This window comes from Camponotus vicinus, unplaced genomic scaffold (assembly GCF_025532165.1).
Source record: "Camponotus vicinus isolate PSW18456_S1 unplaced genomic scaffold, iyCamVici1.0 SCAF_7, whole genome shotgun sequence".
In the NCBI taxonomy this organism is placed as follows: Eukaryota; Metazoa; Arthropoda; class Insecta; order Hymenoptera; family Formicidae; genus Camponotus; species Camponotus vicinus.
Window position 1 is genome coordinate 4,782,013 of NW_028141979.1, and position 27,720 is coordinate 4,809,732.

The 27,720-nt window shown below is 30.6% G+C and overlaps 1 protein-coding gene across 1 annotated transcript in view; it reads right to left on the reverse strand.

Moving 5' to 3' along the window:
* Positions 1 to 27,720, reverse strand: part of Dpr1 (defective proboscis extension response 1) — a 306,096-nt gene that overhangs the window by 109,633 nt on the left and 168,743 nt on the right. Inside the window, exon 3 of the mRNA XM_083105252.1 lies at positions 26,110 to 26,320. Coding sequence (XP_082961378.1) covers positions 26,110 to 26,320 — 211 coding nt within the window. The remainder of the gene's footprint in view (positions 1 to 26,109; positions 26,321 to 27,720) is intronic.

Sequence of the window (27,720 nt, forward strand, 5' to 3'; positions counted from 1 at the left end):
TATTATCATCTCTTATTTCTCAAAATAAATGTCGTAATTTTAAATATAATAAAAATATTTAACATGTGTAGTTAGCATTGTGATTTAAGTCATATCCATCTTTATGAGGAACTCTACTTTTTAATAAATAAATGTTCTTAAATCTTAAAAGTATATTATCCTGTTTAATATATTACTCCATTAAGATTCTAAAAGTGAATTTAAGAGTTCACTCTAAGAGAAAATTGTAGTGAATTATTCACGCATGCCACACGTTCGGGATAATCGCATTTAAAAAAGAAGAGATAATTCGCTTTCGAAGATATTTATAATTAAATCAGTCAGATGGAAAGCAATACATACTAAACTTCCGAGATTGTATCTGTAAAGATTATATTGCTTTTGCGCTTGTAATATGCAAAGAGAAACGCAGAGGGAAATTTCGCTCATGAATTGTTATTTTAGGATTAATACAATATGCGTTTAACTAACTTTCATTATAATAACAAAGAATTATTATTCATTACGAAACCAAAATGCTTTAACGCACGGCCATTAACAGCTTGATTCCATGTAAATCCTAATTATTCAAGTTAAATAGATTTACACCTATGATACATACAAAGATATGTGCATATTTTTATACATGATAATTTATATATAAAACCCTTGTAAATACGATGCATATTATCAGGATACTCTAAGTATTAAGGAAAGATTAGAGGACTCATTAATGTATCATTTAGTCCATACATCCTCTTTTGGACTTAAATTCTAAGAGAAAGCCTTTGACATTTTACGGGAAATGAAATTTTCCTCATCGAGTGATTACATAAATGCATCACATAAAGACGGCTCAGTGGCTGATACGAGGCTTCCTTGCCGGTTTGCTCTTTCGCGTATTTGTAACGGTGGCTCTCGATTCACCATATTGACTGCCTAATGTCGTATAGATTACCGGGTCTTCAAATGCATCCCCGCGGTAACTCCCTGTGCGCCCAATTGCATACGCTGCCGAATTGTAGAGACGTATCGCGCCCCATTGAATAAACACAGCCCTTACGTGCCGTGTGATATATACCAAATGTTCGTGCGTCGAACGGCCGGATTACAAATGAATGTAAAGTGCACTTCGAAATGCAGTTTCCTTGTTTTAGCGAAAAATTTTAAGTTTATACTCAAGGCTTACGTTCAAAGTTGAACGAATTTATCGGGAAATTCAATTCTTGACTCAATGTAAAAAATATTATTTAAGAAAGAAATATATATATATTTAATATTAATAATTGAGAAACTATATTTATTAATTGCAACTGAAAATAACGCTTAATTTTGAAAATACGAATGATATATTAATAAAGAATATTAATCTATATTGTAAATTGTAGTAAATCTTTATAAAAATTTTTTTAAAAAATTATATAAGATGCATATCTTTAATATAATAATTAGCAAGAGCAGTTACAACTAATATTTTTTATTTAAGGAACGAATATATATTGATTTGTTCCAAAATAGACTTGAAGCAAGTTATGTCATCTTCACAACAAGTTAGACAGACGTTAATTTATGACAGAGCAAACTAAGAGCACAGTTATTATTATGTGCATAGTTGAAACTAATCACATGAATGATCTAAACTCTAAACTGTCGTTGTGACAGTCATTTCTTATTTGTCTCATAGGCAAATGCACATTTCGTCTAGAATGTACATTCAAAATGTATTTAGAAGTTGCAGACTCTTGCCTCTATATCTTTCGCTTCTTTGGTTAAAACTCAAGATACGGACATAATTTTTGCATTTATTTCTATAAAACATTCATTAAAAAGAGATTTGATTTCTATAGCATCGGTCAAACATGATTTTAAATTGAAAAAACAGCAATTAACAACAACAAAAATTTAAAGAGAATAGAAGCAAATATAATAAACTAATTTTTTTTCGAATTTACAAATATTTCTATAAAATTTTGTGCATATAAATTCAATTATAAAGCTATCGCATTGATAAATTCGAATATGTAAAAAGATCGTATTTGCACATTGCATATCGCCGATGCATACACAATCGCCGGGTAATCGCGAAGGTTTGCTGTGCATTTTGACGCACGAGCGAGCAGCGAGCAAAGAAAATTGCGGCGTATGCAACGGACGCATCGGGAATCGATCGTCAAAAGAGAAACGGTGGGAGAAGAAGAGCTCGCGGCGGAATATTATTACGCTTGTTCCCGCAAGTTGGGACCAGGTGCATTGCTTCGGGCCAATTCGGAAGGAAAACGCATCCTAATCACGTGCGGAGCGGAGAGTTCGCGATGCCACGTGCATTAAATATGCAGTTCATCACGCACGAGAGACTCCATGTGCGGTGCAGTCAAAAGGAGCGCTTTTTCCGAACCAAAATGTGCCACGATGGACAAAAATTAGTTATTTAAAAGGAAGAAAGAAAGGATCAGCTGTGACAAGCATCACACGATATGGTGTTTAAACAATTTTAACAATTGTGGAAATAGTTATTGTGTGTTATCGTGTACGAGTTCGATCGTATTGTGTAGAAGTCACGCTAAATAATAACAGCATTATGTACCATTAATTGCATATTCAGATTGAAATTAATTAACTTATTCATTACTATCTCGTATTCGCAATTGTCATTAATTTAATTAAAGGGTTGAAATTTATATCGTTATCAGCAGTTAATGATATATATTTACGTTTATTATTTCAAATATTCTAAATACTCATTACATAATGCATTTACATAATGCATATTTGTTAATGATATTAGTTTTTTTTTTATTTCGCAAAACACATAATATGAATATGTTTGTCAAGAAAATAATAGAATGGTATTTTTGTTCAATTTGAAATATCCAATTATTATTCATTATCCTCAAAAATATATTACTTTTTAAAAGAGGCTCAAAGTTTTTCAATTTTATTTTTGCTTTAAAAATATCTTTTTAAATATCGCGAGCGATCCGTTTGATACGAAGCACATCCAACATATGAGTTTAGCCGAGAATGCTTTGTGATGTATTAACGCCCACTACGGTATGACGTCAATTTTACTGGTGACATCGAGTCTTTTTTTTGCGGAAAAATGCAATTTTATCGCGGCGAGGTTTGTTTGTAGCATGAAATAGCGTAATGCCGACTGCCGCTGTCGCTTGATTTCTAAAAGAAAAAATGGAAGATAAAGATAAAAGAGATTCCTTAATGCAATAGAGAGTCGCGTCCGCGTGCCTATACTTTATCTTTTCATTCCTGTTGAATTATTCACGCGTGAACTCCACGACGAGCATCTCCAAGAATCGCGTGCAACAGACTTCAGAAGACGCTAACTTTGTACGTCATGTCCGTTAGCTTATGAGAATTCTGTGTAAGCACGCGTTTCCAAAAGATAGAAACTTGGTTCTAACGATAAGACAGAACGACTAACTGGACTGAAAATAAAATAATGTCTCGAATCATGTTAATTATTAATTTCGCGAATGCAATAAATATAAATTAAAATATAATTTACAAAAATTAGATACAATTATTTATGTTTTAATTATCTTACTTTTTATATTTGAACTTTACTTTTTTGTGAAAGTTTTCTCCCGTTATATAAATAAAAATACGTGCGACAAGATTTAATAAATTGTACATGCAATATTTAATTTCAAATAAATTTGCATTAATGCAATTCTTTTAATTCTTTTTAATAAGTTTTAACGTTTATTTCTTTATAAAATTATTATTGCATCGAATATTTATATCCATCGCGTTTCAAAAAGCTAACGAATTGATTATATACTTTTGATACAAAACTACATGATCAATTTAAAAATAAATAATACTCTCTGAACATATAACGACGAATTTAGCGTACGCTGAGCTTACTTTGGCTCTGCACGTTTCATCAAAACGTTACGTTCAAACAAAAAACGAAAACGGATATACAGAGATTTAACAACATCAATCGAAATCGCTGAAATAGCCACGTCGCAACTGTTATGTAATCTGCGGAGTTGAAATTTAGACATCGTTCTAATTCATATGAACGCTCACGTGCTACTTTTATGCGTTCGAGCGTGATCTAATCATTTTGTAGGGATCGCCTTTCACGTGATGTAAATAACTAAATTACGTTTAACGTGGTAGTACTGTAGCAGCTTTTTTCAGAGCTTTTTACGAAAAACGTAGAGGCGGAAGCTGATAGGAAAAAAGTTTAGCTTGACCTCACCGCTTTTTTTTTGCAGCGTCGAGTGCACAGTGGCACTTTTAGGTAAGCCGATTATTTTGAAAAGTAAAGTAAAAGTAAGTAAAAAGATGTGAGATTTAATAAAAATTTAGATCAAATATAAATAATGGCAATGTTCTTGTTTTATAATCAGATTTTTAAATGTAATTGCTCTATATAAAATACATTTCATTATTTTAAAATAATTATTTTTAATTTTTGAACTTTTAAAAAATAATATCTCTATTTTTATTTTTAGTTAATATTTTTTATTTAATTACTCTCTATGAAACTATATATTACGTTATAGAACAAATTGCAAAAGTAACTTTTAAAGCAATTTTATATCAATTTCATATAATTTCATAGTTCAAGATATAAAATAGCATTATCTGTTAATCAATTTTAGACCATAATTTTAAACCTTGAACTCAAATATATAACAATGTTACAGAAAGTTACTTCTATTAAAACACGATAAAAACAAATAACTATTAGAAAAATATTGAAAGAATACATTAGAATATATCATAAAACTACGACGCTTTCTTTCAATCGAACCGATTTAACCACGTTTCCTGAAACACCCTATAAACGGTTGGAAAATATCCGTAACACGTTGATCCGCAAAAGTTCTCGCGAGATTTTACCGTTCCTTGCAAAGGAGCGAAGGGTAGCGCGATGCACGAAGTAACGAAACCGCAAACTCGAAAAGCGAAACTTCATTCGAAAACGAGGCCAGCGTTCCGTTTGACTCGGAGAAACGATGAGATGTCTATTCGAGCTGGCGAACTGGCCTGCATTTAGGCGACTGCGTTAGACGCCACCCCCCAAAGTGTGTGACACAAACTCGCCACTACTATTAACTTTTCAAGAGGAAACTGCAAATGCGATGCAAATTTGTATTGGACGTGTTCGAGAGTGATGCGGTTTCGTCGAGAGGTGCATACGAAAATTGCGTAATGCGTTCTCTATAAGGTGCATATTTTAGTCAAATAAAATAAGAAATTGACATAGTCGTGTTAAATGTACATGTTTTAGAAATAAATAAAATCGGCGGACCAATATTAGACAAAATTAGAAATGCCCTATTAATGATGAACAATAATTTCATGATCATAACAACAAGTAAATATATTTTCGAATTCATATATATTCACAGAAAACCTTTTTCGAATGTGCTCTAAAAATTTTACAATTTGTTTCAGAAACATTCTATATATAACATTAATTAAATATTTATACTATGGATGGCATTTAATGTACGTCATTGTTTTATATTCATATAATTAGATAATTAAAAAAAATTGATATAATATAAAATATAGATTTAAGAGAAGGGGTTAAAAATATATTTGGTAGTTAATCATATTCAAAGCGTCTTGGATTTTTCTTTCAATGTATAAACGTAGATTAAGCATCGTCGCTTTTGTAAGGTAACGCGAGACTATAAAAAGCATTGACCTAAAAAGTAAAAGAAGCGATAAAGAAAGGAGGGTAGAAAACGTAAACAGGTCGAGCGGTTAAAATAAAGTGTAAGCGAAGAGAAGTCTCGACGTCTCTATGAAATCAAGTGTTGCGGAACTTTTATTATTTATTTGTTGGAGATATATAAAATGACGCAAATATCACATGGGGTTGACAAGTACAAAAGATACGTCGGAATTATCAGCTGTCAGAGAGTTGAAAAGAGATAAAGCATAGACAATTTTTATACTCTCGAACTGTAACAATATACTTTCGCTTCAGGCAAAAAATAAGAACATGAAAATAAGAAATTTCATTGAAGTGATAATTTAAAATACATGTCTTGATTTATAACAGAAACTCTCTGAAGCTTAAAATAACATAATTTTTGCACATATTTAATTATCATTTCTTGATGAATTTACATTGTCTCATTATGCACATCTATCATAGTATTTATCAATTTATTTTACAGACACGCGGCGATGCATTGACATATTATTTATGAAACATTACAATTTCTTTATAGCCCAATAATTTTCTGTAAAAGATATTAAAGTTATATTAATCAATTTTTAAATTAGTATCTACTTTTCTTTTAATTTATAACGTAAAGCAATTTAATTTTTTTTGAGATACAAAATAGATCAACCTGAACATAATTTCTTTCGTTCTCTTTTCTGGCTTAATAAAAAAAAAATTACTTAACGTCCTTTACTGCTTTTCGCAATCTTTCACTGAAAAACACGGGGATGCAAAAGCGCTTCCTGATCAAGGAAAAGCTCTTTTCGACTCCTCCCCTTCCCTCCGCGACTTGCAAAAGCACGAGTCACGCGTTCGTTGAAAGGTTCGTCTTTCTCGAGAAAAATGCGCAGAGATTCGAATTGCCGATTTCTTCATATAAAATCGCTCCATCTCGACTACGCAGCGATGCGATTTTTCCGAAAGAGCTCGTAAGCATGATTTTCCGCCGAATGCGTCAAGCTTCGTCGCAACGACGCCCTCCGAAGTGTCGTAAAAGATTCGCGATTCCTCGAGCGAGTAAATGAAGTTTGCGGTTGGCGGAACAAACCGAATTGCGATAACGAAAAAAGTAAAGTAAAATGACTGTCGGTTGGTTCATAAGCAACAAAAGTGGAATTAAGGGAAAACACGTGCTATCTTGAATTTTCTAAAGGTAACGATACTATTAAAATAATTGCAACACATATGTGGAAAATATATAAACAAATAAAATTAATTAAAACAAATAATATGTGGAAAATATATAAGCAAATAAAATTAATAAAAAACGCAATCATATTCTTTTTCGCGTTCCTACTAATGTATCGTTGACATTAAAAGTTATGAATGATCGACAAATAATTAATACAATTTTTCTCATTTCTTTTACTGTTGTGACAGATTTTTTTTCTCTTTTTTTGTCTTTAATTTATTTTGACAACTTTTCCGATATAATAAATCGATAATAATTATATAATAATATAATAACTAGATTTAAATTATTTGGTATTATAAATGATATATTTGAATTTTAATATGTCACGAAAACTGTTTCTCAACGTCCAAGTTAATATATTTTTTTTCTAATCCATTCGCATTGCTGCTGAAGTTTATTTTTTTGCGTTCTTTATAATTATGTCCACGAGAAAATAATAATTATGTTTCATACCAAATGTTTGTACTAAAAGAAAAAAAGATGTGTAACTTGTTTATATAAACTGACTATTTATAATAAATTACTAATTGATGAGTGAAAAGACTTGTTATATATTATTTCATTATGTCTCTGATTTTATAAAAATTGAAACTGATACTCTGATTTCTGAAAAATTGATCTCTTAAAGAGATACATAGAGAGCATATGATAGAAATAATATTTTATATTACAAATTATTACTTTTAACTTCTGTTTTTTGCTTATCATAATGCAAATGTCATACATTAAAATATTATTATAATATTTTAATATTAATATTTTATTAAAAAGTATGATTATTTAAAGTAATCAGTTATAAAGTATGATTTTATTAAAAAGTATGATAATTTTAAAATTTATTTTTCAAATGAAAATCATACTTTTTAATATTTTATTAAAAAGTATGATTTTTATTTGAAAAATAAATTTTAAAATTAAACAATAATTATATTTGATATTAAAGATGCAAAAAGAAAAGACACGAACTAATTCTTAATTCCATTATTACTATATGAATAACATTTTTATAATATGAGAAATATATTTTTACTTCAATAAAATTTATTTTAAAAATATAAAATTATTGCAGTTATTAATGTGCATTTTTTTGAAAATAATGAATTGGGCTTTAGCTCTATAAATAACGTCCGTCATCCATATCTGTCCCTTTCTACGAGAGTGTATTCGTAAATTCTCATTTTATTGGAATATTCAGCGATATTATCACGATATCGATTCGTAATACCAATCGGTGCGCGCATATTTTCATTGAAATAAGAATTTTTATATATATATGTGTGTGTGTGTGTGTGTGTGTGTGTGTGTGTGTGTGTGTGTGTGTGTGTGTGTGTCCCATATAAAATATATATAAAATTTGCGTAGCACAAAAATTATTTCGATTATGTACAAATATTCCCCACGTTATTTTCTTTTAAAATTATATAATTTATAACATATTAATCTAAAAAATTCACATTTAAAAAATATCAGAAAAATATATAAACTCACCAGTCGATGTCATCCCGTGTTACTTGCTCCTTTTCCATGGGAAGTCACTCACACGTGTACGAATCAACTCGAAAAACACGACTAATTACGATCACGCGCGATAATTAAGCGTCACTTGTCATGGTACTCGCGGCATTTTATATATCTACGGTGTGCTTTAAACGTATAAGTATCATCACGTATAATCAATGCGAAATTCGTCCGTTGATTTTCTCGGATTTTCCAATACTCATTACATGTACGCGATTCATTCCCTATCAACAAAAAATTCAAAGAACATCACGTTAATAAACATTGTGTAAATTCCGATCAAGTAATATAAATAATGCTATCACGTAAAATTAACATATCTTGCTGCGTTCACTTACGATCACTTTTGACATTTACGAGATATTTCATTGTTTCGATTTGCGATGTTTTTTAGATGAATAAATATATAAATGTGCGAAATAATTATATGAAAGAATCGATTATATGAAAGAAACCGTCTCGTTATAGAAGAAGTTAGATTAGGTTAGATCAGTGAAGAATACGATTATTTACATACGCATTAGTAACAACATTCGTCGAAGCTCGTCTATATATTTTTCGACACTCCCAATGTTTATTCACACGCAAATATTCAGTTTCAAGTATAAACATTCGAGCAAAAAACGCGAAAAAGCGACGCGATCTCTGTTTGTATTTCGCAAGAACGTACGACACGATATAAACTTAGCCGCTATTAGATCACATGATACTCGTTCGATTACGTCATTACTTTCTCACATCATTGCTTTACTAATACGACGCACGAAATTTGTATTTTTAACGTAATAAAATTTAATTGAATTGATTAAATAACCGTGGTACGAAAACTGCTCTTGATTACGTTTCATTCTTATTCCGATTGCGAATTTTCGTAACGCGATTGTATATCGACGTATCTCTTTTACAAGTACATACCTAAGAATATACCCCGATTTTTAAGATAACGCGATAGATATTAATAATGATGAAAAAACGTGATTATTAACAATCGTATATTTTAAATAATATATTATAATAATAGTCATATATATCACTCTTTTTAATATCTCCCGATACTCGTTATACACTTTTTTCACTTTACATAAGAAAAAGCACACGCACCAAATGCGATGGAAGCTGACACTTCTCCACACCGACATAAACTGAGCTTACGATACTCACACAACTAAGAGTTGACCTCTCTCCCACCACACCAACCGACAAGACCGACAATGAGAAAGATATCAAAACAAACCTATTAAGACTATGTTTATTTAATTTTAGCTATACTCTCACGTAGTTTAATTCTCGCTGTATTTAAAATAAAATATGTATTCAGATTTCAGCTTGGATTTTAGAAATATAAAAAGAGAATAGAGCAAGATGCGATATTAAAATATGTGGACAAATTTATTGTTGCATTTAATTATGTGTAATAGCTTTGTTTCTTCTACAACTTAATCACGATTTAAATGTAAATTCCCATATGTTTTGATAAAATATGTCATTTTTTTCAATAAAATATATTTGTACATTTATTTATTTTCAATAAATAAATATAAAATATTGAATTAAAAAGGAAGATATATATATATATATATATATATATCTTCCTTTTTAATTCAATATTTTATATTTATTTATTCTCAAAAGATAATTTGTATGAAATAGCAAAACTAATAGATAACAGAAAGGATAAAAACGTAATCACATATTATACAATTATATATGTAATATATCAAATATAAATAGTTACATACAAACATAAAGTTTTATTATTTTGAATTTAATTATAATAAAATTGAATATTAAAATTATAAAATTAGTTGTCCATATGTGTCTATGTGTGTGTGTAAAATTTACGACTTTTATTAACTTTTTGTTAAACATTTTGCCTGAATTAAAATTAAATTTTCATCGTGAAATTGATGTTCGCATAATATATATATGTTCTGTCAAGTATATTAATATTTTTTTTCGAAAAATTCAAAATCATGTAATAAATCATAAAATTACTATATACTGTATCTGTATCTATTTGCAATCTCTTTATCATTTAAATTGACATTACGTACTGTGCGTCTCTAAAATGTTGATTCTCGACCGGCGGTTTATTGGAAATGCGAACGCTACCACAGCAGAAATATAATATTGATTCTAGTATTTCACAGTAAAATTCGAAAGTACTGAGCTCTCCGCGAGTATCTATGCGATTTCTATTCGTAGGATTCTATTCGGATATTGTGGATATCTTGGATCATCCACCCATATTACGCATCATCCATCTACTAAAGCAGAACGTTTTATCCCTCCCAGAATGCATTCTTCTAAATTTTCTGTCGTATTATTTTTAAAGTTTTTACGACGCACACGTGTGTGTCAATGAAATATGTCGGTAAAATGCATAATATTATCAAATTATAATATAATAATAGTAATTAATGTTCTTTATAATATGTTACTTTATAATCAAAAAAGAAAATACATTCAACTAATTTAAAATAAAATTGTTTTATTATTGTATGTATTATTGTCGTAAAAATAAAAATAATCAAAATAATTAAAAATTATTATTTATGAATTTATGAATATAATTTTTTCTTTTTTAAAAGTAAGATATCAACATTATAACTGAAACGTTCATTTAACGAACGACTTGTGAATAATTTTTAATAATATTATTAATAATATTTTTAATAATTTTCATTGTAATAGCCCTATGACTCAAATAAATTACTATGACTTCTTTATAAATGTTGTTGTTTCTTGCAATATACTATCGCACAAACGGTCTCGCCCGTAACTTTAGCGCGATAATTGCATCCTAAAGTATTTGCTTCTGAAACAAATATAATTTGACGTTTATTATAATGCAACCAACCTGCATTCATTATGGTAGCGCTCATTCGGCAATATATTGTGACGCACATATATGAATCCATTTATCGCCGCGACTTGATGTAATCATATTTCACCAATAAATTAACCTACAAAGCACAAAATCATCTCGACAAGAACATAATTTCATAATAATAATAATAATAATAATAATAATACAATTATTCGCAACATTGCTAAAGAGCAATTTACATTTTCTTTCCAACATTCGAATGGTCATTGTACGTAATTTAATTGCAACGCGGAAATTACAATACTTTCTTTCATGTCAAAATAATAATGCTATTGTGACTTAAAAATAATATTACTTAGCTATTGACTTATTATTGTTAAAGTTGCATTTTGTCGAGCGATACTTTTATAATCAAAGAAGAAAGTTTTGATTCGAGAACAACCGTTCGTTACGTGAACACTCATCGGGAAGAAAAGAGAAGAAAGAAAGATAATTAGCTATTCCTCGTCTATCTTTTAACTTTGTGCGTGACTCTAGTTGCATGTGGCTCAATGCACTTGCGTAAGCCTTGAAAATTGGCGAAGTTTGCGGACTGCAGCTGGGACACGCGCGGAACGTTAACGTTGGAGCGTGCAAACTCGACCGACGCGATTCATTACGCACGTATTGAGGATTACCGGAAAATAATCGGACAGTGACCGTTCGTTGCAATCGGATTAATCGGCATACCGCTGGCAGTGAGCAGCACAAGCTGATGCTTCGTTACATTTTCGGTCGTTCTCTCTCGTTTGTTTCGTTTCTTCTTCACCGTTGATCGCATTCATTCCCACTATCCGCTGTAATCTTTCTTTTTTAATGAACACGTGTCAGTGCACACGACCAAATTCCATTCATTATAGTTGCGCCTTTGATGCGCCGCGGAATAACAGGGATTGTGTATCGAAATCGTCAATATGACTTTTATGCAATTTATTTTATTCATGCTCATTTATTTGATACTTTTAGAGAACTGACAATAAATAATATTGCATTATATAACATATTTCCTTATATGATATTGTGTGTATCCATTTAGATATTCTGCAAATTTAAACATTTCTCCATTCACAAATCCACTTTCCAATTCGCTGGAATTTTCCCGATTACTTCTATTTAGCAACAACGTAAATTTAAATTTTATTCAAATTCCATTTTAACTATATTTACATGTAATTCGTGTTCAATTGTATTCGATTTCCATTTAACATTCTCTCAAGTTTAACGGTTTCCTAAAGTCAATTTAAGTTGAAGTTCAATCTATTAATATCATGCTTTCAAAATTGTTTTAATAAATTTTCCGCTCAAAAGTTGTATCGATTGTTACAAATATTACAGTGATGTATATTTAAATATTAAAAAATCTTTAAAAATTAAAAATTAATGTATTCTGCTAAAGAATTTTGGAAAATATGTACATTTGTAACTTATGCATTACGATGTGTCAGTTAAAGAATATATTTTACATGTACACAAAGAATGTAGGCTTATATAATCATTATATATGTTAATATATAATAATTAATCCTGCAGTGAATCATGAAAATTTACATCACATGAAAATTTGATCATCCTTTCCAATTAAAATTACATAAAACTTTATTTTAGAAAATTAGATTGAAATATTTTGATAATGTAACAATATTGAAAATGTTTAACTTGTTATAGGAAATGCAAAATGCGGCGAAAATCGTGCAACGCAACCGCGCGATGTGTCACACACACACACATATATATATGCTTCATTATTATTAAATGTCACGTATTATAAAAGCAGCATCGATGAGACAGATTTGGCTTTACTGCGGATGCGTTAAAGCGTACGAATGATGAACGACTCTTGCGTGATATCAGCGGCATTTGTAACATTCGAAATGTCCGTTATTAAAGCGTTCGATTATCATTTTGATGTCACTCTGTCGCGCATAATGTGCAATTTTTCGGTGGGGCCAGTTGCTTGCGCGCAACGTGACTCGAAAGTAAACTCACAATTGCATGTTAAACGCGAATTTCGTTTTATCTATCATTCGCATAAATATACATGATGTACGCAAGTTGTACATTATATCAAAAATTTATTTGACAGATAAAAAGAGATAAAAGATCGCACAATTTTCGCAATATAAATAACATAAAAAAAGAAACGTTCTAAATATATTATTTAAATCCGTTGGTGACAGTATCCATTAAAAGTGTGAATAATTTATTGTTTTATAAATTACAAATTGTATTTTTAAATATTTAAATATTACATATATATACACACACATATATTTTTTAAATTTCATTACATGTATTTTTAAAATTTTATTACTTTTTAAATTTGATTACATGTATGATTAAAGTATATGTAATATATATAAGAAAAGTATTGTTGTGGATGTATTGTAAGATTTAATATTCAATGCAATACAATCTATATATCATTATACATATATGTATATATATTCTATGTGTGTGTAGAATGCAATTAATATTTTCATTAAATATATACGCCAGCAAAATCTTATAATCATACAATAGTTTGAATGCGTTATCAACAGGAGATGATTCGTTAACGATAATTAAAAGACTGTAAAGGAGATGAAGGTAAAAAAAAACTTTTAATATACATCTACATAATTTTCCATGAAGTAGACTTAAATTTTCTGCACAATTAGTTTCGCGAAAAGAAATTGACTATTCCGGCAAATTTGTTCGGGGAAAAGAGCATTAAATATTTGTCTATTCAAAAAAAGAAAGCAGGTCAACTGCTTACATCGATTATACATCGCAGCTGCATTTGACTGCGCGGCTAGACGCGAGATTCGTCTGCGATTCAAAGTATTTGACTTTCGATGCATACGCGATGCACTCTTTACATTGCATATAAATTTCCGTCTATCCAGTTGCCGCACGCTTGGCTGCACATCAGGGTGCGGACAAGAGGGTTGCGTTTTACCAGAAATTATAGATTATAAAGCTTGCAAATAAATGCAATTTATAGTTTGATAGAAACACATTAATTCGCTCGCTATGCGAAGCTTCTATTTTATAAAGTTGTATATATATTTCGCGAATATACTAAACTTTATAATTTATAATTTAAAATATAATTTATAAACATTTTTTAATCCTACGAATATAATAAAGTATATTTTCTTTTATATAAATTTTTGATAAATTTTATTCTCTTTCTTTTTAAAATATAGATCTTATAAAAAAGTCATATGTTGTAATTTTAAACTTTGATGCGCTTTTACTGATAATGTTTAAATAAATGCCTTTCTGCTCTTAGTTTGACTTTCTATGTAGGTCAAAGAAAGCTCTCTTCTTGAAAAGAAATAACCTGTCGCAAAATAGGTTTGCTTTTTTACAACCGCCAAATATCGTTTCTCCTTATTGCGTGCTTAAAGAAAATAATTTGGTTAAAGGGTGCTTAAATAATGGTTATTTTACTTTTTCTTTCAAAAGCAGAGCCCGATGCCTTTAGCGATTCTTCAAATAGCTCTTAGCTGGCGAATGGTCCACTATACCTATTCCGTTTAAATTCGAAAAAGTATAACGCGCGAACTTACCTCGAGTTCACAGAAGCGAATGCAACGAGTAAAATTGAAATTTTTGAAGCAGTTTCGAAATAGTATAGCAGAACTATATGCATTTAGATTTTCAATCCTAAATACGCATCGTTAAACTCATTAACGTTAAAATTCTAAGAATATCTTATAAAGTGTTATATCAATACAAAAAAACAAAAGATGAAGAAGTATCTCGATTTCTTTGAAATTCCGAACATTATAAAGATTACAAAAATTTCCTGCGATAAAAAATGATAACTATAATGTTTAAGACATTAAAATTTTTAATTTGCACAGGCTATTACAATCAAGCACACAAAACTTTACATCTGTGTGCACACACACGTACCTTCCTCCCTTTCTAAATGATTTTTATCGTCAAAACTCGTCAATGCGACGATATAAATTCCCGAGGCGATATGCCTGCCAGTAATAGCGGTAAAATATGAGAGAAAAATATGATGGTCGTGATATTAATGTAAATCGGGCGCCGAAGAAATTCTTCCCAATTATTGGAAAACTGCAGAAAGCAGTGAACCGTTATATACAGACAAGGAGAGAGAAGGCTAGCACTTCATCAAACAAATGAGAATAATTTTTTTTTATTTTCAAGAGAGGAACACGTAAGATTATTACGTACCGAGTACATTTATTTGTAATGGCAATCCAATCGACTGTTAATGAATCGCTAATGGATAGTGTCGATCGTACAATTTGACAAGATCGCGAGGTTTATGTATGTGTAACACGATTTCATTCGGAATCGTCTTCAGTTGATGGAAAACGAATTTTCTTTGTATTTCAGCGCTCTATTGCTTGCATTGTCGAGTTTCGAGAGTATTTAATTCATTCGGATGCTAGTAAAAGATGAGCCGCGATTTTATTTTTCTTCTACAGTTTCAAATTGTATACAGTTTACGCGCAAACTTGCAAATCAAAAAACATAGTAATTGAAAAAAATTGAAAGTTTTGATATATTAAACATAAACATGGATAAAATAACACAATCTCATTTTTTAGTTATTTAATATTAAATATTTTACTATACAAAAATAATGATAGATTTTCAACAAAGAGAAAATATATTGTGCCTCGGGAAGGATGTGACACTTTTCATTTATGCTACATTTAAGCTGCTTTGTGCTTTGTCATTTTCAAATACTTTACATGCTTTCTACGACGTGCATTCTAACTTGATATTCGCTAGACAGCATGGTGGAGAACAAACCGCCAGTTTTTCAATGTAATTTTTCAAAATGGAATTTATTCGTCGAATTTATTCCACACACTTGGTTATCGCAGTTGTCTCTGCCAACGAGTATATGATTCAAAATAAAACAACAATTCGTTAATGAGAAATTTTAAGAAATTGTTTTTTTTCACAGATACAGGCATATATTCGCGATAAGATTTTCTCTACTTCTCACGTTCGCTTTATGAAATATATATCGCAATAATATAATTCACAGAGAAGTCGAGCAAAGCTTAACATGGATTTTATGAGATTTGTGGCGATAAATGTTTATTCGAGTACATTATAACGGACTTAATAACATTGTTATAAGTCGAGCTTAAATTATTTAGCGTGATAATAATAGTCATTTAATATACGTCTACTTCATGTGATTAAACAAACAAGTGTATTCACGCCACAAAATCATAATGTTTGTTAATTTCTTATTTCTTATTTTGAAATTTAACGTTTTACTATAATTACATGTGTTTCGCTTAAATACTTTTATTATTTTGAAAATAAGTTTAAAAAAGCTTTTGTGTATTTATAGTACATAAAACAAATTAAAACAGATATTTGGTATTCATTAATAGTGTAAATAGAAAAGTAATTAATTTCTGTTAAAAAATAAATCAATATAAAAAAATAACTTTCCTAAAAAAATAATATTTTATGGTTAAGTAAGTTGTAACAAATAATAACACAGATGTTGAATAATAATCGATTGTTTCCATTGTAAAATAATTACAATAGATTACTTATGAATCAAGCAAATTTGAAGCTAATTGATGCTATAAAAGATTAAAGGCGTGCATACCCATCGGCTACAATTAGTATTTCTAATCAGTATCTCTCATATAGGTCGCAAAAAGACTCGTTAATTTCCGTTGTTAAACTCGAGCGCTTTAATAAGATATCAATTGATCCGCGTCCAATCGGGATAGCTTTAATTACGAGCGTTTAAGAACAACATTAACCAGGAGCTCCCGTTTCCGCGATATCATCTGTCACAAGCTACCCGTGAAATAATTAGCCATTATCCAGTCCTCTCTTGCGACCCGTTGCCGGATATTCTAGGGCGACCTCATGAAAAGTTGGGTCATCTAAGAGGCAAACTTAAAGTAGAATACTATAATACGGTGCACACAAATATCATGCACATAACTTAAAAGCCGGCATTTAATTTCGCTGCACTGGCACCGGTGCGCGCGATCAGGATCGGGAAACTGCAACTCTCTTAATTGCAACGGCAGATAAATACGCTGGCGTAAATTAGAGAGAGTTTCGGGGAAACTTAAAGTGTTGCGGGTGCCAACTAAATTGAGCGATTCAGGACTGGAAGAAAATCATCTCGGGGCATTGTACGATAGTGACTAGAAACGCCAAAGATCCGTAATGACTCGCAAACTGAGTATAGTGACTGTTGATGACTTGCAAAGTGTAATTCATGGAATCATATACTATTCATTCAAATAGAATAGATTTGTATTATTAACTTTCCATGTATCTTTTCGCACAAATTACTATTTTACATTCTTTTATGATACATTTTGATATTTATATTAATGATATTTAAAAAAACAATAAATAATAATTTCTAAAATGCATACAACTGCAAGTAAAAATATATTGCAGAGTTTGAAGCCATATAAATATATAAATTTCAGATTTACAATTTCTAAAATTAATTACTCAAAGCCAATATATAAACAACACATACAAATATAGACTTAATAATTTTGAAAAAATTATACTTTTCTGATAAAACATTTTTGTAACAAGCACTTTAATAAAATATGTAATGCGGAATATATCATAAAAGGTATTTTGTTTTAAAGTATTCGCTTCTAAATAATGGCCCATTTAGCTCAACGGTTAAGCCAATCCTGGCTATGTCCGGTTTGCCCGAATCCCAGCGAGACGAATTTACGAGGAAAGGGAATGGGTCGCCTCGAATGCGGAGAGATCGCCGTTTATAGATCTGCATATGTGTCTTGTGACTGAACGGAGATAATCTAACTATCATAACGAGATAAACGACCCTGGGAGACCATAATTGCTGTAAGAGTGACAAATACTCGCATCCTGTTCCCCTGAATCCGCATCGCGTTGTGATCATACGTCGCATGACGAAAATTGATCGCTCCGAAACAAGATACGCTGATTACAGTAGCATCTTGAATATTCGGAAAAATTTTTTCTGTTACTAAAAATCAAGTGAACAGAACGATACATACAAGCGATACATAGAAATATGTTAAACGTAAATAGCTATAATACATGTGTTAAAAAATCTATTGTACGTGATTATTGTGAATTAAAACAAAAAAAAATATCGATTACGGAATCAAATCCTCTCTTTTTGTGTTTTAAGCTTTCAAATTAAAATTACATGTTTCGCATATATTATTATTATGCAATTTTAACTAATTATAACTAATTATACATTTATTAAGCATTCCAAACATGTAAATATGTATAATATGCCATAATACAAAGTGCTACTTTAATTCGATTTATGATTTATTTTCCAAATATTCACGAAATAATTAATTAGTACAAGAACAAGCCTTCAAATTAAGCAAAGCATTCAAAGTTGACGTTGCAATTTTCATATATGAAATGATTAATATATTTTATGTATTTATTATACGAAATAATATAATCTTTGCAAAAAAATTTATGTTACGTTTCCTTTACTTTAAAAAAAAATATAACAATAGTAAATGTTCGATTCAAATGAAACCTTCCACGGATGATGGTAATGATATAATTTTACAGTTTTGAAATTATACGAGAAAATAAAAAAAAGTAAAGCGTGCAAAAATAATTCGATCTGACATAGACATCCGTATCTATGCCAATTTTGAAGGATCGTATTGCTTGTACACGATAGTCACGAATTTCACAATTGATTTGTGGATGCCTGTACAGCACTGCGTCAGGGACGGACGGATGCAGCAGGAAGGAGGGAGAAACCAATTAAGCCGTCAGTGCGTTAACGCGTGTCATTCGCTCCCATATTGTAGCCAAGTGTGACCAATCGTGACAATGAGACTTAATTGCACGAATAATAACGATCATTGTTCTGACGCGGCTTAATATTATTTTCTGTCTTCTGTCATTTCGCTCATCGTTTCACGTTGTGAATGCGGGATATATTATTACGAAGAATATATGGGCCACACACAACTTTATCAATATGGTATGACGTCGAATAAACAAATATTATTTCATTGCATATTATTCATATTACCACATTTCGACGTGTGCATGACATTGCAGTTTAATTAACTCCGAAAATTGTTTGCAATTGTTTCATTATAAAAAAAAATTTAATAAGAAATTTCTACAATTGAGAATTATGAATAATTAGAAGATTACGTAATTAAATCGAAATTCAAAACGTATCATTTGGTATTTACGAATATACAACTGTGTAAATCAAACTCTTAATTATATCAATCATCATATGATGATTTCTGTAAAAATACAGCATTTCGGTTAATCTAATTAATTATCCTATCAATACCATTAATAATTCTTTTAATTTTGTAACTACGACAATCTGCGTTGCAGGGAATGTATAATCATTAAATATTTTATAAATAAATTCACACACAACACATAACTTCATCCATTCTACGCATCTTATTTCAAAGCTTTCGCAAAGTTCTCAGCAAAGTTACCTCTCTTGAAGTTTTACACAAATTATTCTGTAGATTCCCATGAACTCCTTTCACAACGCAGACACCCTTGCATCTTGACATAAAGGCTTTCCTCGCCTCGCATCGCATAAGATGAAATATTTTGGCTTACGTAAACGCGAAACCTTGCCTCCGAAACACACGGTTATTATGCGCAGTGGAACGAGAGCCAGAAAAGCGAGGAACGCAATGGCGTGCGAATATTACAACGATAATGAAAACATCAGGGAGTAATTATTTTCACATATCATATACTGTCTTCTAGATATAGCGACTATATGCCTATCTATACATGTATATTATATATGTTAGATATATAACATATCTTGCTAGAAAATATTTCTCCAGTAAATCCTTGGTCGAGAATTTACAATCGTTTCTTGTTGGTAAAGATACGATACAAAATTTGCTGATAAACGAATCTTACATAAAATCTCAAAATATTTAAGAAAATTAAGTGTTAAGAAGAAAAAATATAAAAAAATAATCGTAATTATCTATTTTATACAATTAGAGTAGAAAATTTCTAATTTATAGTTATATCAACATAACATTATTAATTAAAAAGTCTGATAAATAAACATTTTATCGAATTTGATACAAAAAATTAATTTCGAGAGTTGTAAAGAATTAGCTATTAAAATATTTCACGATAAGAAATCCTATATATGGATTGCTACAAAAAAGTTTATAATGTTTTGGCAGCATAATTCTGCGTAGCATTTGCATTCCATTCGAGGAAAATTTAAATGGACGTTTAATTAACGAGTTATTTAAGATAAAATATTAAAAGATTTCAAAAATGAAATAAGCTTTTATTTCTGCAAATAAACTAAATTATTTCTATTAAAAATAGATTTAAGAACATACTACATTTTTAACAAATTAAAACCAAAGAATTTTTTCTTATAAAAAAGATGTGACATTCTGTATATAAGCTTTTCTTTCATTGAAATTTGATCCAAATTTCTCTACGTTACAATAAAGTAGCGAAAATTTATAATTTATAATATTTTTTCGCGTATTTCGTTTAAATATTGCAAGAGATTGCTTTGTCAAATCAATCAAATTTCATTTTATATATGCGAGCTCCCTCAAAAATTAATTCTATCACATCTAATATTGCTTGAGTAAAATGATAGAAAATGTTAAACGTATGTATATGTATACCGTTAAATTAAAGATTGGTGGATGTCTCTTCGAGAAGAGAATTCCATGCTCTTACGAAGATTGAATTAAATTTCATCTTCTGCATGTTTCGCGTAATTTAAAATCACTGTCTAGCGGCACTAGCGGCCATAACGCCGACTGTCCGCGGTATTTATGATTGCGTCGTGCTTGGCATTTTCGTCTCGACGAAGAATGACTTATACCCCTCTTAATTAAATGCACAATTAAAGCGAATCTCCGCGATGGAATCGAGTTCAAAATTATAGATGAGAGTATAGTTTCTTATACGTTTTCTCTTGCATCTTATTTTATGGTAATACTTATTGTTAATGGTACATACAGATATAAATTTAATTCCTCTTGATATTTTCATTTTCAAAAATAAAAATGTATTTTTGTATGCTTCAAAAACGGAAAATTGAAATTTAATAGTTTATTGTTATCTCAAATTGTAAATATATATATTTATGAATATCTTTTAAGATTTTATGAATATACATATATTAATATGTCTCTATGTGTATATATGCGTGTAAAAGAGAGAGAAAGAGAGAAATGCTGCTTTTAAAAAATGTATTTGAATAAAAAAATTATTTTAACTCTCGAGAAAAAATGACGATATTTGTGAAATATGTCGTTTTTGAAACATGGTATATATAAAAGTTTAAAACATATTAAAAAATATATATAATCGATCGCTACACCGTTTGTACAGCTTTATGCATGTATTGCTAGTAAGATATCTCCGCATACGATTGTACTATTTTATTCATATCTTTATGCCTTCCATCGCACCGATATTCACCGGTATACCGCTGCTGACGTAGCCATTTCACTGAATGAAACATCGCATCAACAAAGCTTCCGGAATCGGTAACGTCGGATCATAACACATAATACATAATGCAGTATAGGATTTCATTAAAAGTCACAATCGCCATAGCGCAAAGAAATAAAAAGAAACATGCTTTCATAATGTATACTAACTCTCTATACAATGTGGACAATAAAAAATAAAATATATTTTCTTCTATTATTACATGAATAAAAACGACAAAAACGAGAAAATATAAATGTCTTAAAAAAATATCGCGATAAAATAAATTCTGCAATATAATTCATCTTTTTCATTTAAAAGAAAATTATTGAATTTTGTCATATATTTTTATTACATTTCATTACCGTCTGTTTTTTTATTAAAAAATATCAATTTTTATCATCATTTTATCATCTGTGATAGTGGAATATGGATACATCAGAGATCACGTTGATAATTAGATATGCCAATGTTTATCGTATATGTTATATCTTTGTCATTTACATGATATCGTTATCTGGCAAATTCTTGTCAGCCAATTTCATTTTCAATCATTTTCACTCTCTCGTCGATTATGTTGCCGCATGATCGAAGTTCATCGATTAACACATCCTAAAGCTATCAGCATAAAATCAGCATAGAATCTATTGTATTATATCGCAAAGTAGGATAGCTTTGTTCGTACTATTGTCCCAGATTTAGTGTTAAATAATTAGATTCGTAGAGTTAATACGTTCTATAAGAGCATTTCGATTACAATTTAAAAATTAAAACTGTTCCTCAAGTATACGTTGATAACATGAGCGTTTATTACGCTTGAATATAGAACACTTGGAATAAATTCAGCGCATATTTGCAAAATGCGCATTCGACAATAATTAAATAGAATTTAATATTGTTTTAAGCAACATTTACGAGTATGACAAGTTGCAACATGTTTTCAATTTGCACATATATTATGCTGCTTTTTGCACATGTGCATAAGTTACATAAAATCTAATAATATTTATAAACATAATGGTTATGTTTGTCAAATAAAAATAAAACAAATATGATATGATAAATATTTGCATATCTGTATATCATTTTATGTTATATATTGGATATCGGAGTAGTTGTTTTAATAAATTTTAATGTTCATATTTAATAAGTATACATGTCACACTGGCATTTGTTTAGAGAATATTATTCTGAAATGCTTGACATGCTTGTAACATTTAATATTATTTCCGACATGAAAATCATTAATGTAATAATGATGATAAATAATAAATTATTGAATGACAGTGCAGAAATTTCTCTACAAAGCACTGAGAGTGTGAAAATTGATCTTGGTTTCATCACGGATGCCGATTGCACGATACAGTTGGCAATGACATGTACAATTACATGTTCATATAGATACGAACATGTTATCAAGTATCATTTTACATCTCTCTGCTTAATAACAGTATATTGCGCAATAATGTTACGAGGTAGATGTACTGAAAAACAACTATTTTTTGCTTTTATAGGACATAAAAAAAATTAATATCTTGATTTATTACTTCATTTAGAAATAAGCGTGTAATAAAAATGTTGTTCATGTTTATGACGCGGTTTGTCTTCGTACAAAGAAAGAATAAAAAGGCAATCTTTTTAGTTGCGGCAAGATACATTGAAAGCAGTATCTATGTCTTCTTTAAAGTTGAAGGCAAGCACACACCGTAAGATTTAGTTAGGCGAAGTCTCTGCGCGATTCTTTTTTTATGTTCGTGAATCTTTCAGCAGTTTCTGAGAACATTAGGGAAAACGACAACGATAACGCACGACTTCCGTTTCTGCGAGCGTCGTCGACCAAATAAAAAGCAGCGAGACGACGAAGACGAAGAAAGGCGAGTTATTTTGCCATCGAAAGTTGGAGCTAAGATACACTATAAACAACATAACAAAGTTACGTTGTAATCCGGAAAGATTTCATATTGGCATAACTGCTGCGTCGAAAATTCAATCTTTTCATTACTACAATTTATGACTCGCCCTCTCCGTAAACTTTCAGTCGTAATAAATATTTGTCAGCTCCGCCGAAAATCGACACAATTGCTGTTTCCTACCTTTTATAATTTTACGCAAAATTAATTACGTTAACCGCGATGTGACATGTGACAGTTTTCAGCAGCAATAAATAAATAATCGCGAAAGAGAACATAAAATTATATACACTATATGTTATTCGAAATTATTATATATTATCTATTTTGATATGAAACAGAATTTTGTGAAAACATCTAATGCAAAATTTTTATACTTTATAATTTTATTCTTTGAATTTTTCCAATTGTATAAAAATTCTCTTCTATAAATTCTGTGAAATCTAATCTATATATTCTATAAAATCTTTAAGCATGTTTCGGAGATGGATCATTGGATTCTTATGAAGTTATTTGATTCTGAAAGTCTTATTGTTGGATCGCGAAGTTCCCTAAACTTGATATTCCTCGATTGTAAAATTTTTCAATTTCTAGATCCTTGATTCATGAAAATATGGAAACTAACTAAAGTTCTCGGTTTAAAAAAAACTTTCTAATTTTTTTAACCATATTTTTTAAATGCCAGTAAAACAATAATAGAAATTTATTTTTTTTTATTATTGCTTTGAACTTTCTATTCATCTTCCACTCGCTCGTGCAATCAATAAGATTAAAAACCAGCATAAAATTATTCGTTTTCGTTTATGAATGTAGAAGAATCGTAGAAACAATCGTTTATTTTGAATTCTGTGCTAGATTATACTAGACTAGAAGACTAGAGAGAAGAATAAATGAGACGGAAAGGAAGAGAAAGAGGAACGATACGAAACGGAAGGGTAGAAAGCGTAAGAGCTTCAGCGTGTTCGATAAGCGGCTTGGGGGAAACATGTCGACGAACCGAGTCCTTTTCAACTTCTTCCCACCCTTATTCTCCCCTTTTTATGCGCTATGAGCGCATCGATGCAGGTGCATCTACTCCGTCTGGAGCGTTTATATCCGGAGACGGGGAAGAAAACTTGGCGCGAAATAAATCGTCTTTCTTTCGCACGTTTTCTCGTCCATAAAATCATAAAACGTGAAGTCGACGGCGAGATCAATTTTACAAATCCGTTCTACAAAAAGCTGGGCACACGAAAGTTTTTGTTGGCTGCAAGTCGAAAAATGGGGTACAAAGTAAATTTGAGAATTGATGAAGGAAAACAAAACTGCACAGTTTTGATAGATTTGTCTTCAGAATCGTCGGATAATGATCGACTGAATAAACAGGCGATCAAAGTAAGACAAATTTAATTGAAAACTAATGAGACATATAATAAAATATTATACTTGATAAAAAAATTATTTTATAATAACAGATAAGAGAATTTGTTTTAAAAAATTATAATAGCAAGCTCTATATAAGTTAATAACAAATATTATATTATTTGGATGCAATCGCGCATTTTATTCGCTTTATTTTTATAACTAATCGTGAAATATATTATTTAGAAAGTATGGGAGCGATTTTTAAATACAAATTTGAAAGATTTGACGTAGAATGTTTTGCAATTCCAATTGCCAATTTTCGAATCGAAACGTATCCTAAAAGCAATAATTCACGTTCTGAAATTCGCACGAATGATCAAGCTTCGCCGGCGGATGGAATATCGAATCTCGCCGCTGTGGCATATATATTCTTGACTCAGCATTTTTTTTTTAGCCACTACGTGTTTTCGCCGAATCGAGCAGCGTAAATACATCCGAATTAACCACTAATGTATTTTTTTTGCTTACCCGTGCGTTTAAGCCTCGCCCTATCCCTATCAAAACAAATCCGAACCATTTCTCTCGAATTCGTTTGGCCCTAGCTCGCGTACGATTGTGTTGATTTAAAACCCGAATTATACGATTCACTCCAATAGTGAAATTCGAAAGAACACTGCTATTTTCTAAACACTAATCTGTTTTCCGACGAATTTATTTTTAATTTATTTTTTTTAGCTGTATCATTTTATTGTCAAAAGATTAAGCATCGGTAGGTGAAATTGAGTCATATATAAAACTAAAAGATTGCATAATTCAGAGATATCAAAGTCGAGTTTACTATAATACCGAAACGATGAGGATTTTGCAACGCGACGAGACACGAGAGGATAATCCTGCGATGGAGCACTTAAGCGTTTAAACTTTAACCTCTTCGATCCCGGCTCATGTCGCGAACAATCTTTTCCATGAGACAGCAGCCGATCGACGGCCATATCGTCCGCTCCGCCGATCGAGAGGGAGTCTCGAAGATAGATCGACGCAAGGTTGCGATTTACGTAACCAGGCCAGATGCGTGAATAATTCAAGTAGCACTTACCGATCACGTTGAGACTATAGTTGAGCGACATCTTCGGCTCGGTGCTGACCTGACACTCGTAGACACCGGAATCACGCTCCTGCGGCGACTTAATCTGTAGCGTCCAGTTCTCCGACTTCTCCGGATGGATCACCTGAAATCTCAGGTCCGATGTGTACATCAAGGTGCCCGCGCTCAGAATATGCATATCGCGTTTGCGCATCCAGGACACCTGAAATAAATAATAAATTTCGTTTATAATCACACGTTATTATACATGACAACCGAATTAACACATTTCCACTTATCAAATTATTAATCTAATATGTTCCATTTAATTTTGAAAAAAGGTCTAAGTAGTTCTTAAACATTATTACTGAATATATAGTGACATTTTATGTATAAATAATTTTTTTAATAAAAATATTTGTTTTTGTAAGTTTTCTATACTTGTATGGCAATTTTTATTATATGTGTATATTATTGACATACTTTTTGAGAGATAATAATAAAACAAAATACTGAAACCACTTTTTAATGAAAAGAATATAATCTTTTTTTTCTTTATTCACTAAATTTGGAACTATAGACTGATATATAGAAAAAATTGTTGATCGAAACTAGTTAATTCATACAAATTTTTAATCTCAGATAGATTCGAAGAAAAAATTTTAAATACTTAATGCCGAAAGCTCTCGAGAGTCAACGTCGGTGACGTTATAGATGTGGCTCGAGAAGCCTGCAATGACTGATCTCATGTTAAAACAAAGACCACGGAAAGCAACCCAGGGCGCCATAATAAATCCCTGGTCGGTCGACGTGCGTGTCACAAACGATCTCTATATAGTCTCTCATTGTTTTGCGAACATGTCTGTCGGCTATTTAATGCATCGTCAGAAAGTTCCGGGGAATAATTTCTCAGCGTGCACGTTGAAAACGGCAGGTGAACATAATTATTTAGGCCTCTCTTCTCCTTAACAAAGACTTCTCCGTGTTGAATTTTTTCTTAGTTGTATTGAATTTATATAATTAAGCAAAGTTCTCGTGTATATAAATGTTATAAATAAAGTATAAATTCGCAATTTTGTTCAAAGAGAAGATACAATATCCTTAAAAAAATCATCTAATTCAGTTCTTTTTTTTTCAATATTTATATAGTTTTAAGAAAAAAGAATATCTGTAATATTTTCTTCTGCCAATATTAATTAGTAACATCATAGTTAATAAAATAAATCTAAAAGAGAATAATATTTGTATTATTATATAAGTTTTTGTCACAAGTAGAACATGTGATAACGAAATGTATGCAATTCTGAGGATGTGATATTTAATTTAAACAGTAAGAAATTCTTATAATCTTCTAATCCGATTTCTTGAAAGATTATCTGTTGAATAGTTGCTGCGTGAAAATCAAAAAGGTCAAGTGGCCTGGAAAGCGATTCGATACATCTATTAAACGAAAGTGAAAGAGCTTGAGAGCTAGAGAGCTTGATATAGACAGGCGGCTTAACCGCGCATATCACACTGTACGATGCACGTGCATGATTGGATGATACCTTTGCGAACAAACGCAGGGACTAATTCGCGCAACGTGCTGCTGAATCGGAGGTCAGCCACCAGCAATAGCGATCG